The sequence below is a fragment of the Dipodomys ordii genome, unplaced genomic scaffold (genome assembly GCF_000151885.1).
Source record: "Dipodomys ordii isolate 6190 unplaced genomic scaffold, Dord_2.0 Scaffold41, whole genome shotgun sequence".
Classification (NCBI taxonomy): Eukaryota; Metazoa; Chordata; class Mammalia; order Rodentia; family Heteromyidae; genus Dipodomys; species Dipodomys ordii.
In genome coordinates, this window is record NW_012267257.1 from 12,353,329 (window position 1) to 12,372,076 (window position 18,748).

The following is an 18,748-nucleotide window of genomic DNA, read 5'->3' on the forward strand; positions in this document are numbered from 1 at the left end:
AGTATTCTTGGAATTATTCTTGAAACGTTTTTTTTCTTTCTAGAGAGTAGCTAGACTAATGTAGCTTAAATTACTCTTCCTCAGTTTATGATATAGTTTTAGATTTCTGAGTTTCATAAATTGTCTATGTTCATCTGAGTGGACACGCAGCCCAAAGAATGAAACATAACTTTATTTTAACAATATAGAAGTAGAACTACAGTGTGTAGTCTTATGTCAAGCTCCTAGGAGTTTCAGGATCTTCCCTGACATTTCTTTAGTGACCTCCAAATTCCAAATAGTTAACTTACAAGCTCATGCCCTAATAAAGGAAAATGTTGCCTGACTGACTTCTTTCCTCAGTTTAAGATCATTTGATAACAATGTGAAAGGTACCACATAAATATTTGCCTCACTATCAAAAATATTTAGTTGGCTCTTACCTATAAAAGACTGAGAATGGTGAAATATTTTCCCCTAGAGGCTAATGGTTAGTCTCTTCAAAGAAGAGTACTTGATATAAAGCTCACCTATGCTGTATTTGGTCTTTTAAGTTCTGGTCCCTTTCCTTATGGGTTTCGGCAGCTCCATGTTGATCAATGTCCTCCTGAGAAATTTCATGTGAAATATCTTCAGCTATGATATAAAATTTACTCAATTAGATCATTTTCTAAACTAGTCAAATTTGCTACTCACTGCTAAAGTGACAAGTAGGTACAGTTCCATCATTGATACTACTTAAAAATGCTTCACGGGAAGAATGATGAAAGAGGTCACATTAAGATGCATTATACACATAACATAATATGTTGAATTGAAACTCTCTTGTACACAACTTAAAGATAATATAATAGATACATAAGATGTTTTACAAAATAGTGAACAAATACAGTTTGGGCACAAAAATGTAAGATTCGTTTCTTAAAGTTTGTGAAGAATGAGGTAAAAATACATTAAACAGTAGCTGCGATGGATCTGGAAGCTTCTGTTGGTAAGAGAAGAATGCTGAGATCTCCGAGATTAAGTTTCAGGCTAGAAAGTATAAGAGAAAGAATTAGAGTGCTTCTTTTGATTGGCAACTTCAAGTCAAAGGCAAAGAAAATCAGCTCCCTGGTTCCTTTGCTGTGAGTAGAATTTTGGCAAATGTTTCTATTGGCCATTCTTCTTTCCTCTTTAGAGAAGTCTTTAAGTCTTTAGCCCACTTATTAATCAGGCAATTATTTCTTTGAGAATTTGTTGTTGGGGGATTTAATTTTTTAGATATGAGAGCCTTTGTCCGTTGATTGCTAATGAAGATCTTCTCCCAATCCGTGGGCTTTTAACCTGATGCTAAGCAAAATGAACCCCAAGATAGGGACACAAAAGGTTTATGTTCGTTGCTGTTCTTTTTAATGTACGTATAATGTACTATGTGATTTTTTTTGTTTCTTTGTATGTTCTTCCCCCATGGTACAACCCCTGTCATCACTGTATTTGATACCAGTGTTCTGTATCTTGTATATACATTTTCCTAATTTGGGGAGGGGAAGGGAAATAACAAAATGATGAAATAAGGATACAGGTTGATCCACTGTAACAATGAGATGTACAAGACTGTATGTTGAAAAGGAATTTTATGGGAGGTGGGAGAGGAGGGAGGAGTTGGAGAGGTAGGGAAGAAAGGGATGGTAAGGGAAAAATAGAGGAGGGTTAACAATGCTCTATAGGAAATGGACTTATTGCCTTACTCATGTAACTGTAACCCCTCTGTACAGTATCTTTACAATAAAAATATATATTAAAGAAGAATTTTGGCATCTGCTTTTGGGACAAACCAATCAAGAACCAGAGAAACATCTCCTGTCTCAGGAGAGTGGCCACTTTGTGTTGTCCTCATCATCTTATTTGTAACAAATATAGGTTCACCAGAAAAGTGTGGTATGCCCTCCACACCTTTCCATTTTTATAACCTAGTCTGGCTCCTTAGATTCAATGAATGATTTTTTTCCAGCTGGAATTTGAGCATGCTTCTTGGAGCTTGGAGAATTTGTCACCTGATTCTTTTAACTTTTTCTTAGTTTCTGTAGCATCTTAATAGGTCCATTATAACAGGGACCTCTTACCCTCAAAAGTTTGATTTAATTGTAAACTAATTAGGATAAAATGTGCCAACAAACTAAGAAGAAAAAAAACCAACACTGGGGAGAAAAATTAAGAATGAAATATTAAGGGGGTCATGAGGTCCAATATGCTTAAAATATTTAATATTACCACAAAATAATTACTGCCATAAAATAATTTGTCTCTTTCTAGACCTATAACTTCTATGTAGATTTGAAAAGTAGATGGCAAGATACCAAAAAAGATTTCAAAAACTCTAGGTAAAATGATACAAAAAACAGAATTCTCAAAATTTTAGAATAAATGGAAAAGGGTAAAGAGAAAAGAGTAAAAGGAGTTAGCTTTACTCAAAGCAAAAAAAAGTTGAAATGTGAATTAATAACATTCAAGAATAAAAGACACATATTTGGTAGTAATCATTTTTTCTCCATCTACATTCATGAAAAAAAAATAGGATGAAATGCACTTAGAATTCTGAGTAGTGGTTATTTATAAATCCTACTACCCCCAGAGCCAGGGACAACAAATTGAACTAGATTAAAAGGATTACTCAAAGCAAAAGAACATGAGTAGTAATCAAGCATTCAGGAAAGAATAATCAGTTGTTCCCCATCTGCAGAAAGGATGATTGAAAAAAAAATGTGGAGCTTCTTGAGAGATGTAACCATGCATAGTCTTATGGTCCTTACATCATTTTTGACAAGAAAATCAGTACATGGTTTAGATTTCTTTTTCTCACACTCATATCCAGCCATTAGCCTTTCTATTTCCAGCATTCACTGCTATGGTCACTGTATTTCAGGACTTTATGGTCCTACCCCAAACATGGATTCGTCTTCCACTCCTGTGTAGCTGGTAGACCTCTGGAACAGCATCCAGTCTCTAAATTCTTACATCCTTTGCCCAAAATTTACCAGTGTTGTATGTCTTAATTTTCTAGTAAACCTAAATTACATGGGCCAACACTTCAAACTCTTTTCTCACCAACACTTAAATTTGTGTGTCCTCCTATTACATCAGTCCCAAGTAAAATTCATCTTTCTTCTCCAGAATTACACTGTGGTTGGCATTCTTGCAGAAAAAGACATAACTAATTACCTAGCTGAAAAATCAGCTGAGCTCTTCAATGTGTGTGTGTGTGTACGTTTTGCTAAAGTGAACTAAGAAAGAGAAAGAAAACTGTGAGTTAACCAAAAATATAAATTACAAATACCCTGTCCCATGCTTTCCTCTTTCCTTCAGAGATAAGTTCTGGAAAGTTACCTCCACTTACTTTCTACCTCTTCATCTCCCACTGGTGCCTTATCCAACCATAATCTATCCTTCCCTCCACCTCAAATGGCATTATTGCCATAAAAAATTGCAACACCAATGGATGTATTTCAGTCCTTATCTTAGTTGATTTGTGTATGTGAAATTAGTAAGTAGAATTCAGCATGCAATGCTTACATGCTTTTACATATATTTGTATTCACAACCAAATTTATGAAGTAGAGTTGAAATTTTGTAGTTGGTCCTAAATCACACTTTAATAATGGTGGAGAATCAATATAAATCCAGAATTTGGATTTTTATTTTAACTTTTATGCCTTTTATTCAATCATATCTGCTCAAAAATATATCTATGAATATGGAGCTGGATGAATTAATAAGCTGGAAATAGAATCTAAATTAAGAGACAAACATCATGTCCCTTTTCAGCCACTATTAGCATCCAGAGCCTCAATTCAGAACCTCTCATATAAGTGCACTGCTGCTCCTTCTCAGGCTGACCATATTCCATAAGGCATTAGCTGAACAGATAGCTATCTACCTTCTATAACACAGCCACTTTCTTATTGGCTAGTTCTTCTTACGTCTCTGTGGTCTCCTTCCTGCTTGCTTTCACTTTAGATCATTTGCCTGTCTTGCTCAACCTTCGCAGTCCACCTGGATTCCCTGTAGTGTTCAACTTTATGATAGTAGGCTGTTGCTCATCTTAATGAAGGAGCTGCCACGGTTGGACAGGCTCCTCCTGGTCTGGAAGGGAAATTGTTACAACTATGTCTTGTAAACTTCCATCTATTCACTTAGGAAAACCACTACTCTCTGTCTTCTGCTTTAGTTAGGCACTTCTAAATACATTTGCTTTACTCTCACTGTAAAATATCTCCCAAATTAAAAATGCCTTTCTTTCTTCTTTGTTCCCCTTTCAGCCGGGCTACCTCTCCCCATGCGGGCACGTTTGTTACAGCACATGACAAACTACATTCATAATTAACTTACTTTGTTTCTCCTCACACTAACTTTTAGGATACTGGAGAATGGAGACTTATCCTTGATTTTTATATTACCAGGGCTTAATGTATTAAAAATAGTAGTTTACTAGTGATCCACTTTTGTTCCCATCACTCTAGCCCGTGCTGTCCAGGAGAATCTTTTGAGGTGATTAAAATATTCCATATCAATGCTGTCAATATGGCAGCCACTGACATCCTTAAACAATGTGATTGGGAAAATAAATCTTTCATTTTTGTTAGTACTTGTTAAATACTTTAGTGATACTTCAGTTTAAACTTGGGGCTTGCACTTGCTATACAAGACAGAAAGGAAAAAAATCACATTGTATTTTAAGACAAACTTCTGGGAGTAGCTTAATAAGGATTTTCAGGTATATAAGTACATAAAACTCTCCCTAGAGCAGAGAAAAACATTTTTAAGCCTAGCTATAAATCAAGGGTCCAAAATGAGGAAATTAGGATGACAGTACCAGGTTTAGCAAATATGCTAGTCATTCATCATGTAGTTTTGATAGAAAATTGTAAGAACTCAAAATTGGATTTCTTGAAAAATTCTTGTACATTGATTTTTTTTTCTGAAGCATAGAATATGCATCATTCAGAGCTCTACAATGATAGAAAACATTTCAATACCCTTGTGTGAACCTTCTCATTCAACAGACTGTGTATGCAATTTAGAATTGTCAAATCCACTTTCAGGTCAGATCGATCAAGAGGTTCTGGATCATGTTATGTCACCCAGTGGCTATGGACTGACAGGATTCTCAGCCAGTCCTCAGAGATCTCCAGACAGGTACAGGAAGTGAGATGAAATAACAGATAAGCATGTTTCTAATCCTTTGCACAGACAGAAGTTACTTCTCTTTTTGGAGATGATGGACAGTTTAAACTTCTGGCTTCGATTACTAAAGTAGTATCTAATGGTTTGTTATATTATTTAGGTAAACAATGAATACAAGATCTCAGACTAGGGATGGGAAGGTGGCTCAGTGGTTGAGTGCTTGCCTTGCATGCATGAGGCCCTGGGTTCGATTTCTCAGCACCAGCACCACATAAGCAAAAAGAAAAAAAGGCAGTAGTGGCACTGTGGCTCAAGTGGTAGAGTACTAGCCTTGAGCTGAAGAGCTGAGAGACAGTGCCCAGGCTCAGAGTTCAGGCCCCATGACCGGACCCTCTCCCCCCCCAAAAAAGATCTCAAACTACACAAACCCCAAATAAAGATTAGTGTGACCTTTGCTAAGTCAAGTACTCATGCTTTAAATTGCAGTCTACAAATAACGGACTGTGTGACTATATGATAAATCAAAGGTTTTATGATCACTTAATTCTCTTCCAGCTCTGTTTTGTGTTAGTAGTAACAGATAAAAGAATAATAAATGCTACCATTAATCAAAGGATAGTTCTGTTTTAAAGAAAACAATAATCAAGACCTTCAATTGTAAAATTAACATGTGTCAAAGATATCATTTCACTCTCCAATGAATGAGAGAGCTTGTAAGATGCTAAAATCGTTCAAATGAGAATTTGCATAAAGGACAATCAGGAATGGTGAAAAAGATATTAGTAGATGAAAAACTGACTACTATTGACAGAACAATATAGGAATAATAGTTTTTATTTTGTGGCCTTATGCTTGCTTGACAAGCACTCTACCACTTAAGCCACAACTTAAGTATTTTGAGCTTTAGTTGTTTTTCACATGAGGTCTTGTGTTTATCACCAGGCTGGCCTGGCATGGAAGTGATCTTCCTCTTCATGTTTCCCAAGTAGTTGGGATCACATGTTAATATCACAGCACTCAGTATTTTATTAGTTGAGAGGAAGGTCACATGTACTTTATTTTCAGGCTGGCCTTGACCAGAATCCACTCAATATCAGTCTCCTAAATAGATGAGATTACAAATGTGGATCACAGAACTCAACCTGGAATAATATTTTATTAACCACGTTAAAATGGTATTTTAAATAAACAAAAGATTCAGTTGCATTTATATGAACAAGAATCATTTGTAGTCCTACCAATATTGTACAACTTATAGTTATTCAAGAATCAAAGAAAGCCACAGATCCTAATAGAATCAGATACCTTAGAGAATCCTGTAGAAAATACTTGATTCTCTAATAGTCAGTACTATGTTGCTCATTTTGAAGTCTTCCACAGTACTTCTGACATTATATGTCAAATCAATCCAAAATGTTTAACTATAACTTCATTAAATATTCTCTGCAGTATAATAATTCACCCTGTCATAGATGTTGAGGCTTAAAGCCCTAAGTACAAGTTTGCAGTCCAAGAGGCTCAGGAAGCTGAGGTGAGGATCACTTAAACCTAAAAGTATGAATCCAGACTGGGAAGCAGAGCAAGATCTTTTCTTAAAAAGTATTAAGAAATGAAGAAATCTTTTGAAGTTCAAATACCTTTTAATTAGCAAAGCCATAATTCAGGCATATGGATTTCAACTCTTATGTACTTACTTTACAGAATGAAGTAATTAATGTTTTTGATTGGAAGATGAAAAAAGTTAAATCATTTATTTGGGCAAAAGAAAAAAATTCAACCTCACCAGGTGAGGACTTCTGCCAATTGCTAACTTGCTTTTTAGAATTAACACACAGTCTAAGAAAGAGTATAACCACATCATTGTTTATGGCATTGGTTGGTTAATGAAATAATGATCACCATCAGGATTATGCACATGCAAATATTTGCAATACTTGTGTTTGTGCATGCATGATGTAGTAATGTCAAGATGTAATAGAAAGCCACAAAGAGCTCCCCTAAGCATGAAATTCTCGAACAGTAACCTCTGTGCCAGGAGAGCTGTCAATTTGATGAAAGAAGCTTGTCCATGCTCTGGAATTCTCCTCTAGTTCCAGGCTTGGCCATTACTGCTGCACACTAACAGTTCAAACAAGTGGCAAGTGGGCTCAGCTAGATCATTCTCTCAAAGGCTAAATGGATTCTTTCTTACAGTTGTAACCAGAAATATTCACTGATCTAGTCAGAAAACAGAGAAGTGTAATTAGAAACAGGAGTGTCAAGATGAAGATGTCCAGCTTACCCAGGCGATTTAGTGAAGCAGTATCAGAAATATCGAGTAATAAAACAAAATCAAATGCTGGAGAGGGAGGAGGTACTGCTTTGGAAGTTGTAGGATCAATAGCCAGTGTAGGTATTTGTGTATTCTTTCTTTCTGCTTCTATTTGGCTTCTGTTATAGCCCGTAAGAGCTTCTTCCAGGAGCTGTGCTTGGCTTAAGGTCATTGGAAAACCATCAAGGACCCAGCCTTGATGCATAGGTATCTCACTAGATTAAAACAAGATCATCCATTAATGTTTTGATAGATATAGATACTTTACAAAATAGGAACACAATGAGTCTTAGCTTTCTTTCATGCTTACAACACCCCTTTACTGCATGGATTTCATTCCTTTATAGCTAAAAGATTAGGCTAACTGAAGTGCTACAATTGTTCCCTTGCTTAAAATACTTCTGTGAGGCCTTGCTGCCCTTTATATCTATTCCAGAGGCCTTAATATGTATTTGAAAGGAACTTGGTACAAGATAAGCCTAAAAACTTTTAATTTCTCACAATTTTGAATGTTTACTTCAAAAAAATTGATCTCTCTACCTTTATGCAAGGATAACCTGCGAGTTCTAGTTTGTGTTTATAAGCTGTTTCTTCTTATACCTCTGTTTCCTCTCTATACAATGGTAGAACATAACATGTTCTACTAGATGGTTTGACGATAGACTGGCGAATTTAATGAACCCAGCCCAGAAAGTAGCACAGGCTGGATATTCCCACTGAGCACCTGAAGACTCCTTCCCACCCCACCACTGAAGCACAACAGCCTGATCCAAGCTCCTTTGATTGTCATCTATTTCACCACACAAACAACATATTCTCAACTTCAAAATTCCAAAAAAATCTTAGATTACAAATTTCTGAAGGATATGGACCATTTCTTGAAATATTCCCCAAGCACTGTCTTCTTCTAAAGAGAAGGTGTGTTCCAGGAATTCTTATCTTGGTTGGCAAGTGCATTGTGAAAAGGGCATAAACTTCAACTGTCTTCTCAAGTTTCAAATTTGCAAAATTGAAATGTTGTCCTTTTGATGATTTTGCTCCTTTCTCTGTTGTAGCATATACAAAATAATAGAATCCCCTTTCCAGAAAGTTCTAAGTCTGCCTAGGTGCCTGTGTATGATCCTTCTGACAGGGTGGCAGGAAGAAGTGAGAAATAAAGGCCAAAGAGATTTCATTATGTAATCAAAATTTCAGAACTATTTGAGCTATTTGCTCTAACTCAGTGATCTTTCCTGAAAATCAAGCTTTGTGCAGATCTCTAACTAGATTTTTTTGTTTTACAACTTCTCCAGAGTTCAGTGAAGCATTTTACATAGACTGGATTTGTTGGACTCTGAGGGAAAGTGATTTTCCTTGAGGATATCACCATCTCTGCATGAACCAGTCCTCTCAGGAGACACCTCAGAGAGAAGGGCAGGTAAGGGCCATGTTTGTTCAGTTGTAGAGTGAGGACCTCAGATATCAGGGATTCAGCCTCCCCACCACCAGATACATAGCAGAGACACTTTACATTTCTTTCTTCATTGGACTAGGTCAAAAGATTCAAAGCTACTGAGAGTCCTATGGAGGTGCTTCAGGAGCAGTAGAATGGTGGTAGTGGTTGTAATGTTAGTGTTAGTGGTAGTGGTGTTAGGGAAATGAGCTCTAATGATGGGGTTCAAATTGTCCAGTTAACATACTGACACCAAAGTGAAGAGATGCTTTATGTATGATGTCATGTGTACCCATTTTTTTCTATGAACAAAGAATTTCATAGCTAAAACATATGCCTATTCTGAGAAACGTTAGAAATCATTACAATTGAAGGATCTGCCTCTCCCCTCTAGGTCCAATTTTTTCATGTATCTAAAGATGGAATATGAAGGACTGAGTCCTGCCTTATTCCCCAGGGTCAAGCAAAGCAGGTGTGTGCTCATGTGCTTGTCAGCAGGCAGGTCATTCCGACCTTGGCCCTCAGGAGATGATAGCCCCCACACCCAGCTTCCACCATGGGATCTGGCCAAGGACATCGCCCATGATCTTATTTTTTTATTCTCTGCTTCATTGTTAAGCCCTATATAAGCCCACCCCAAAATCCAGTCCCTTGCAGGACCTCCAAAACCGAGGGAAGGTCTCTGCCCCTTTCTGTTCCTCAATAAACAGTCCTCGCTTGTTGAAGATTGGGTCTGGCCTATTCCTTTTCCATTTTCCTCCATTTTACCAACAAGAATGAGATATTTTGTAGTTCTTAGGACAGAGGCTCTGTGGTATAATTTCTAGAAGCATCATAACTGAGAAGCAATTTAAATGTTTAATATAATCCTTTAAGAGGACACGAAGGAGAGTCCATTCCAGATGCACAATTCAAAGAAAATTCTCTAAAATCTCATTTCTTCTAATCTTAGTTTTTCCCATATATCACAGCTAATCATTTTTACTTTTCTTCAAAGCCCTCCAACACTATTTTACAGAAGGCTTTTAAATCTTTGTGTTCCTTCCTGTCTGGATTTATTCCTTTATGAAACACATCAATTGGCTTCTTATATCCCCCCCCCCACATTTCTAGATTAACAAAAGGAAAACTGTGAAAAAGGACAACAGAGATTATAAAGTGATTGGCTATTTTGGATCTTTTTCTTATAATCCCCTGTTACTTGAGTACTCTGAACCATGCTTATATTACTCTGTCTCTACAGCTGCCTACCCCAGCACTGCTCAGCTTTTGGGTCCCTGGGCTCAGCTGCTAACTTCTCTTCCTCAGATACTAAATGAGGGAATACAGTGACCCCTGTGATCATATGGATAGGATCACTCTTCTCTATAACCTGCTCCTTTATTCTTTTTTATATTTTTTCTTTTTCTTTCTTTTGTTTTTTATTGTTTTTTCTTTTCTTTCTTTCTTTTCTCCTGATTATCCAGTCTCAATTCTCCCAAAGCAAGAGAACCTTATTTAAATGAACACCAAAATGAAAGATGTCAAGGTTAATAAGGGGAGAAGAAATTTAAATACAGGCATACAAATCTATATAGATATGTCTTACTGTATGTTTAAATACATTAGACATCAAAAACATAAAAACTTTATTTCTCTAACTCTTATACTCAAACATCACATGGATATTAGAAACAAAAATGAAGTACATACCTAATAGCATTCACCATGATGCTAACTAGCAATGAGTCTGGAATGCTTTTTCCTCTCTTCAGCAATTGCTCTGATTGTTCACCAAGCTGAGCACGCACACTGAGCTGTGAAAAGCAAAACAAAGCTAAACAAAACAAGGAATGTTAAAATAAAGGCAGTTTAAAAGTTAAATTTGCAATGATTTCAGGGGAAGCAATTAAATAGTCATTCTCTCTGATGAAGTCACTGAGCATTTTAGCACAATTCTGGACTCAGGTAAACATTTAAGGAAAATTTGTGTGCTGATTTTGAAACATTTTTGGAGTTCCTCCCTTGCTTCTTCCAAGATCTCCTTTTTAAATTTTCAGCTGCACGCGTACACCAAACTTTATCTTCTACTTTTAACCAGAAAGAATGAGCTCTAGCCACTCATGTCCAGCAACATATGGCTTTTGTCCAGTCAACTTCTCTTCTTTCATTGACCAAGTCCCAGTCATTTTCAGTCTGATTTTGGATGCTTAATTGTGGGTTATTTTGATTTTATTACCCTTCATTTGGTAGAGTTTATAATTGTTATTAATCAGGGTATTAGTTTGAAACAAGTTCTATAGTGTTACTAGAACAGAGACTTCTCCAGTGCTTATATCTGAATTCAGCCACTGGAGTATATATATGAAATCATGTTATTTCTCTACTTAACAAATCTCCTTTTGTGCCAAATATATCATTTGTATCACCATAAAAGTCTTTCTGCTAATTCATATTTCAAATTTAGAGTAAAATGGCAATCCCATCTTTATCGCTATTTCTAAACCTGCTTTGCTCTCCATTAGTCACCATGTTCATTGTTTAGACTTTTCCAAGTTTTCCATATTTAGCAAGTTTAAAATTGGAAAGATTGAAAAATTATTGTATATCATGAAGTACAAAATAAAGGTAATCAAATGGAATGCAAGTAAAGTAAATGGAGTCCTATATGATTAATCTGATTATTTAATGATAAAATGTGCTTCAAAATATAGTAAAGCAATAGTATTCATTGAAGTACTAACTTCCTTTCAAAACAATATTGAAAGATTTGTTGTAAACTTTTTATTTCTAGATTATTCAAAAATTTTGTACAGTCACTAAGAAGATCAGCACTCAAAAATAGATGTAATACTTACTTTTGAGAAACCATTATCGTCAAGTGTTGGTATTATATCAGCATCAGTACCTAGTAATAGAAAAGCTAGTAAGAACAGACCTTCAGTGCCTCTGTCTCATAATCCATGGAAGGGTTTGCGCCTTCTTGGTTTTGACTATAAAGGGTAGTGAGATCCAACCATGAATGAGATGCCAGGAGTCAGGAAGTACTAGAATCAACAGAGCCAAGTGTTCACTTCCATTCTATAGCATTAGGATCTCAGCCACTGCCTGCCTTGATGGGTTCCACTTCCTTCCTTCTGGCAGGAACTGACCTCATCACAAACCATTAGATATTGGTTAACATAGATTTTTTTCCCACAAAACCAGAACACTTGATTAGAAATGTACTCGTTACCTTGCCCATGTAATTGTAACCACTCAGTACAGTACACAATTGAAAAAAAAAAGAAAAAGAAAAAAGGAGGAGGTAATAATGCTCAATAGGAAAGTACTCATTACCCTACTCATGTAACTGTAACCCCTTTCTCAAAAACTTTTCTAAAATATTTTTGCACTTTTCTCTGGTTTATCAAGCTACAGATAATAAACACATCCATAAACCCAACAGCAGGAGTCAGAGGAGAATTTAGTGAAATTTTATGGAAAAGATAGGGCGTTTTCAGTTTGTAGTAAAATGTAATAAAACATTTACAAAATTCATGAAAATACCCTGAAATGATCTAGTTAGAAATGAAATAACTGCTAGTTATGGACACAGGGGAGATACAGGATCTTCCCATCCTCCCCACCCACCCCCCAAAAAAAATCAAAGAAGTCTTTTTTGAAGCATGTTTAAAATGGCAAGTCTGGATATCTCAACTCCCACTCATGATAATCAGGTGACAGAACAGTTAATAAATAATCCAGAGAAGAGTTCCCCAAAAGCTTTACAAACACTACTGGTAAACATGGTGAATGAAAAGATTGAAAACCTGGAAAGACTCAGTGTGAGCATGATAAGGAGCAAGAGGAGGTAAACCAAAGATTAATACAGGAATCTCATGAGCATGAGGATGCTACTCAAAGATTAATACAGGAATTGCATGAACAGGTTGAGAACAGTCAAAGAGAAATAAAGGAATTGAGTGAGCAGGCTGATAATAGTCAAAGAGAAAGACAGGAATTGCATGAGCCGGCTGAGAACAGTCAAATAGAAAGACAGGAATTGGGTGAACGTGAAGAAGCTAATCAAAGAGTAATACAGGAATTGCGAGAGCGGGATGAGAATAGACAAAGATCAATAGAGGCATTTATGGAATCCATAAACAGACAGCTGAAAGAATTCAGGGTAACCACAAATGGAATGCTGAATGGAGCCCGACAGAAGGAATGGGAGTCCAAGGAAACAATAAGCATCAACTAAGTGATTTGAGAATAAACACTGAACACCAAATCAAAGAAGTAAAGAAGTTCATACAATATCTAAAACAAAGCTCCAACAAAGAATTTGAAGACATCAAAGCTGACCAATTAGAAGGAAAAGAAATAAAAAACAAAGTAGAAAGTCTTGACAGTAGGTTAGACCATGCAGAAGATCGAATCTCAGGGATTAAAGACAGCCTAGATATTATAGAGAAACAACATACAACTATCCAAGACAAGTTCAAGAAATATTATCAACATTTGGAACATACCATCAGAAGAACAAATCTGAGGATAATGGGTGTAGAGGAACACCTAGAGACAGAAGTTAATGGTCTAGGAAAATTGTTTAGCAGGATCCTAGCAGAGAACTTCCCAAACATGCAAAAAGATAGGCCTATTCAGATACAATAAGCTTTTAGAACCCCAAATAGACTAGACTAGGATAGGACATCCCACCATCACATTATAATCTGCACAGGCTCAATTCAGACCAAGGAAAAGATCATTAAAGCTGTCAAGGAGAAAAGACCAATCACTTATAAAGGGAAAACAATTAGAATCATCTCAGATTTCTCAGCAGAGACAATTAAAGCATGACCCTGGAATGATAGATGCCATGTCCTAAAGACAAACAACTATCAACCAAGAATACAGTACCCAGCTAAACTCTCCTTCTAAACGAAGGTCAAATAAAAACCTTCCATAACAAAGAAAAACTGAAACAATATATCTCCACCAAACCAGCCCTACAAAAGATACTTAAAGATGTCCTACACATAGAAAACCAACAAGACCACATTAAAGGCCAAGAAACCGCATCCAAACTGAGAATCCAAGAACCATAGAAAAAACACAGTTGTAGTCCCCAAGAAGGTGGATAATGTGGCAGGAACTACCAAACACCTCTCAGTTCTAACTCTCAATATTAATGGACATAATTCTCCCATTAGGTGACATAGACTATCTAGTTGGACTAAAAAGCAAGATTCTTTAATCTGCTGCCTTTAGGAGTCAGACCTTGCCCATAAAAATGAATATATTTTGAAAATGAGGGGCTGGAACAAAATCTACCAAGGAAACTGCCCCCATAAACAGGCAGGAGTTGCAATCCTGCTATCAGATAAGAGTCTTCAAATTAAAATTAGTGAGAAGAGATACAGAAGGACACCACATACTAATTAAGGGATCTCTCCTTCAGGAGGATATTACAATTCTAAATATCTATTCGTCAAACAGCAGAGCACCCAAATTTATCAAAGAACAATACTTCCCCTCAAATCTCACATAGATCCAAAGACATTAATTGTTGAGGACTTTAACACACCACTCTCCCCACTAGATAGATGAACTCGGCAAAAACTCAACAGAGAAACCACAGATCTAAACAACTGCTTAGATCAACTAGATTTCACAGACATCTACTGAATATTTCACCCAGCAGCATTAGAATACACATTCTTCTCAGCAGCACATGGAACATTTTCCAAAATAGACCACATTTTAGGTCATGAAGCAAACTTGTCCAAATTCAGAAACATTGAAGTTATACCTTGAATTCTCTCAGACCACAAGGGAATAAATTTAGAACTCAACACCAAGAAAGTCCTGTAACTCATGGAGGCTGAACAACACACTACTGAATCACGAGTGGGTCATGGAAGAGATTAGAAAGGAAATTCAAATGTCCATGATATTCAACAAAAATGAACACACAAATTACCAGCTCTTTGGGGACACAGCAAAGGCAGTACTTAGCGGCAAGTTTATAGCTCTGAGTTCCTACCTCAACAAATTGAAGAGATCTGAAATCAACAATTTAATGAGACAGCTGAGCCTCCTTAAAAAGAATAGCAAGATAAACCCCAATCCAGTATACAGAAAGAAATAATTAATATTAAATCAGAATTAAATGAATTAGAACTCCCCCCAAAACATAGAACCAACAAATCAAAGCGTTGGTTCTTCAAAAAAATAAACAAAATCGACTCAGCAAATCTTATCAGAAAAAGAGGAGAACACACCCACATAAATAAAATCAGAGATGAAAATGGAAACATCACCACAGAAACAAATAAGATTCAGAACACTATAATGGAATACTTCTCAAATCTTTATGCTAATAAGTTTGAGAACTTGGCAAAATTTTCCTAGCAAATATTGACATGCCAAAACTTAACCAAGATAAGTTAAACCGTCTTAACAGGCCCATAGCAAGCATTGAAATAGAAACAGCAATAAGAGACCTCCCATCTAAGAAAAGTCCAGGACCAGATGGATTTACAGCGGAATTCTACAAGGCCTTCAAAACAGAGCTCATGCCAATACTCCTTCAACTCTTCAATGAAATTGAAAGAGAAAGTTCACTACTGAATTCATTCTATGAAGCCATCATAACCCTCATCCCCAAACCAGGCAGGGATTCATCAAAGAAAGAGAACTATAGCCCCATTTCTTTGATGAACATTGATGCAAAACTTCTCAACAAAATTTTGGCCAATCGACCTTCAACAATTCATCCAAAAATCATACACCACCTTCAAACAGGATTCATTTCAGGGATGCAGAGCTGGTTTAATATCACAAATCAATTAATATAATTCATCACATCAACAAGAGCAAGGATAAGAACCACATGGTTATCTCAATAGATGCAGGAAAGGCATTTAACAAGATCCAACACTCTTTTATGATGAAGGTTCTGGAAAAACTAGGAAGCCAAGGAACATTCCTCAATACAATAAAGTCTGTATATGACAAACGTACAGCCAGCATTATACTTAATGGTAAAAAACTAAAGCCATTTCCTCTTAACTCAGGAACAAGACAAGGATGTCCACTTCTCTTCAATTTAGTATTAGAATGCCTAGCTACAGCAATAAGACAAGATGCAAACATAAAGGGGATCCAAATAGGGAAAGAAGAAGTAAAACTTTCCCTCTTTGCAGATGACATGATCTTGTATTTAAAAAAATCCCACGGACTCCATTCCCAAGTTACAAAAGCTGATTCAAAGTTTGGCAAAGTAGCAGGTTTTAAACTTAACCCTCAAAAATCAATGGCTTTTCTGTATGGCAACAATGAGTAAAGTGTGGCTGAAATCAGGAAAGCAACTCCATTTGTAATAGCCCCACAAAAAATAAAATACCTAGGAATTAATTTAACCAAAGTAGTGAAGGACCTTTATGATGAAAACTTTAAAAACCTGAAAAAGGAAATCAAAACAGAACTTAGAAAGTGGCAAAAACTCCCATGCTCCTGGATTAGGAAGATCAACATCATGAAAATGGCAATACTTCCCAAGGCTATCTACAAATTCAATGCGATACCTATTAATATTCCAACCTCATTTTTCAAGGAAATAGAAGAAGCAATCCAAAAATTCATATGGAACAATAAAAGACCCTGAATAGCAAAAAACGATTCTTAAGAGAAAGAACAGTGCTGGAGGAATATCAATATCAAATTTCAAACTCTACTACAAAGCTAAAGGAATCAAAACAGCTTGGTACTGGCACAAGAACAGACCTTAGGACCAATGGAATAGAATTGAAAACCCAGAAATGAACCCACAAACCTATAGTCATCTAATCTTTGATGGGGGAGCTAAAAAAATAGAATGGAAGAAAGACAGCCTCTTCATTAAATTGTGCTAGCAAAACTGGTTAATCACTTGAAGAAAACTAAAGCTAGACCCTTATATATCACCCTGCACCAGAATCAACTCCAAATGGATCAAAGACACCAGACTCAAAGCAGACACTCTGAAAACATTACAGGATGGAATAGGAGAAACCCTTGGTCTCCTTGGCACAGGCTGAAAATTTCTTAATAGAGACCCAGAAACTCAACAAATCAAAGAAAGGTTGTACAAAATGGGATTGCATGAAATTGCAGAGCTTCTGCATGGCAAAGGACATAGCTAGCAATAGAAAGCCCATGGATTGGGAGAAGATCTTCACTAGACATACAACGAAGAAGGGTCTTATATCTAAAATATACCTGGCACTCAAAAAATTAAATACCCCAACAACAAATCCTCAAAGAAACTGCTGCCCAATAAATAAGTGGGCTAAAGACTTATGGAGAAACTTCTCTGAAGAAGAAAGAAGGATGACCAATAAACCCATGAAGAAATGCTCAACCTCCCTAGCCATAAAAGAAATGTAAATCAAAACAACAGTGAGATACCTCCTCACCCTAGTTAGATAGCGATAAAGTAATGCTAAATCCTGAGATCTGTGCTTTGTAGTAAAATATGAGGAAGATGTTTCTAGTGAAAAAGTCTTCACTAGCATAATTTTTTTAAATCCAAAGCATTTTACACTTAAAAAATGTTTTCCTTCAATGAATCTACAAAGGATCTAAAAAAATCAAGCAGATTATTAAGCTCAAAAACTTGGTCTTAATGGCAGTGCTTAAGATTGAGAATAAATATACTTTTTTTTTGTTCTATCATAGGATTGAACTCAGGGCTTGGATGCTATCTCTGAGCTTTTCTGCTCAAAGCTAGCACTCTACCACACTGAGCCTTAGCTCCATTTCCAGTTTTATGGTGATTAATTGGAGATGAGTCTCACACACTTTCCTTTCAGGGCTGGCTTGAATGAAATCCTCAGATCTCAGCCTTATGAGTAGCTAGGATTACAGGAGAAAGCCACCAGAGCTGGCCTATACATTTGCTTTTGGCCAAAGGAGCCACTGTGTTTGTGGGCTGAGGAGCCATACACTACAAACTCCCTCAATGCAATGCAGAGCACCAGCCCACAGAGTTTCCATATGACTTGCACACAGACGTGTACAGGGAAGAGAAACAATGAGGTACAGGAAGGAGTGCAAAACCAGGAGAGTGAGGATGATGTATCTTGGCTGTTCTCTCCTAAGCACAAAGCTGAACCATTATTTGAAGGAGGGGAACAAAAGGATTCTTAGGTAATTTTCACCTTTATCCTCAGTTATATATAAGAGTTATATCGCATTCTCTGCAGTGTTGTAGACCACTGTGCAACTCTCCCCCGTCTCTTGTCTCTCTGAGAGCATGCTTGTGCTCACATATGTTTGTCTATCTGTCTACTGTACAGTCTAGGTGATTTAACGTTTTACTTAAAGTTTTACCTTCTGTTACTGGTAATGCTCCACCTGAAACTGGACCAGCGGATGATATATTTTGTGGACTTTGTGAATCCTTTTGGGAGAAAACAGAAAGAGAGAGACAGAGGCATAGAGAGAGAGGCAAAGAAGAAGGAAGAGAGGAGGGATGGTAGGAGAGAAGAAAAGAAGAAGGGAGGGAGCGATTAACATTGTTCTATCTTCATAAATTTCTTAATTGTGTATCTCTAGGTAGGGAATTAATATAAAATATGCAATTTTATCTATGACATTAATTAGATTAATGGTTTTAGACTCAAATGATGATTTCCATAAACAAAATCGCTTATATAGTGGTGTTCAGTAACTTGTGTTACAGCCTATCTTTTGAATGGCTTTCATTTTCTCTATAAAATATACCTGCTATTTTGAAAATAAAATGGAACCTGATGAGACAAACAAGAGTTTATAGTAAACCATATAGCAAAATAAGGTGTCGAAACCACATTAATGATTCTCAAAATGGGATAAACTTTTTCTGTCCCTTCAATCCCCTC

At 36.5% G+C, this 18,748-nt stretch overlaps 1 protein-coding gene across 1 annotated transcript in view; it reads right to left on the reverse strand.

Moving 5' to 3' along the window:
* Nucleotides 1-18,748, reverse strand: part of Spef2 (sperm flagellar 2) — a 160,004-nt gene that overhangs the window by 72,045 nt on the left and 69,211 nt on the right. Inside the window, exons 13-17 of the mRNA XM_013018527.1 lie at nucleotides 18,219-18,288; nucleotides 11,720-11,769; nucleotides 10,575-10,678; nucleotides 7,417-7,665; nucleotides 510-632 (exon numbers count right to left, since the gene is read on the reverse strand). Coding sequence (XP_012873981.1) covers nucleotides 510-632; nucleotides 7,417-7,665; nucleotides 10,575-10,678; nucleotides 11,720-11,769; nucleotides 18,219-18,288 — 596 coding nt within the window. The remainder of the gene's footprint in view (nucleotides 1-509; nucleotides 633-7,416; nucleotides 7,666-10,574; nucleotides 10,679-11,719; nucleotides 11,770-18,218; nucleotides 18,289-18,748) is intronic.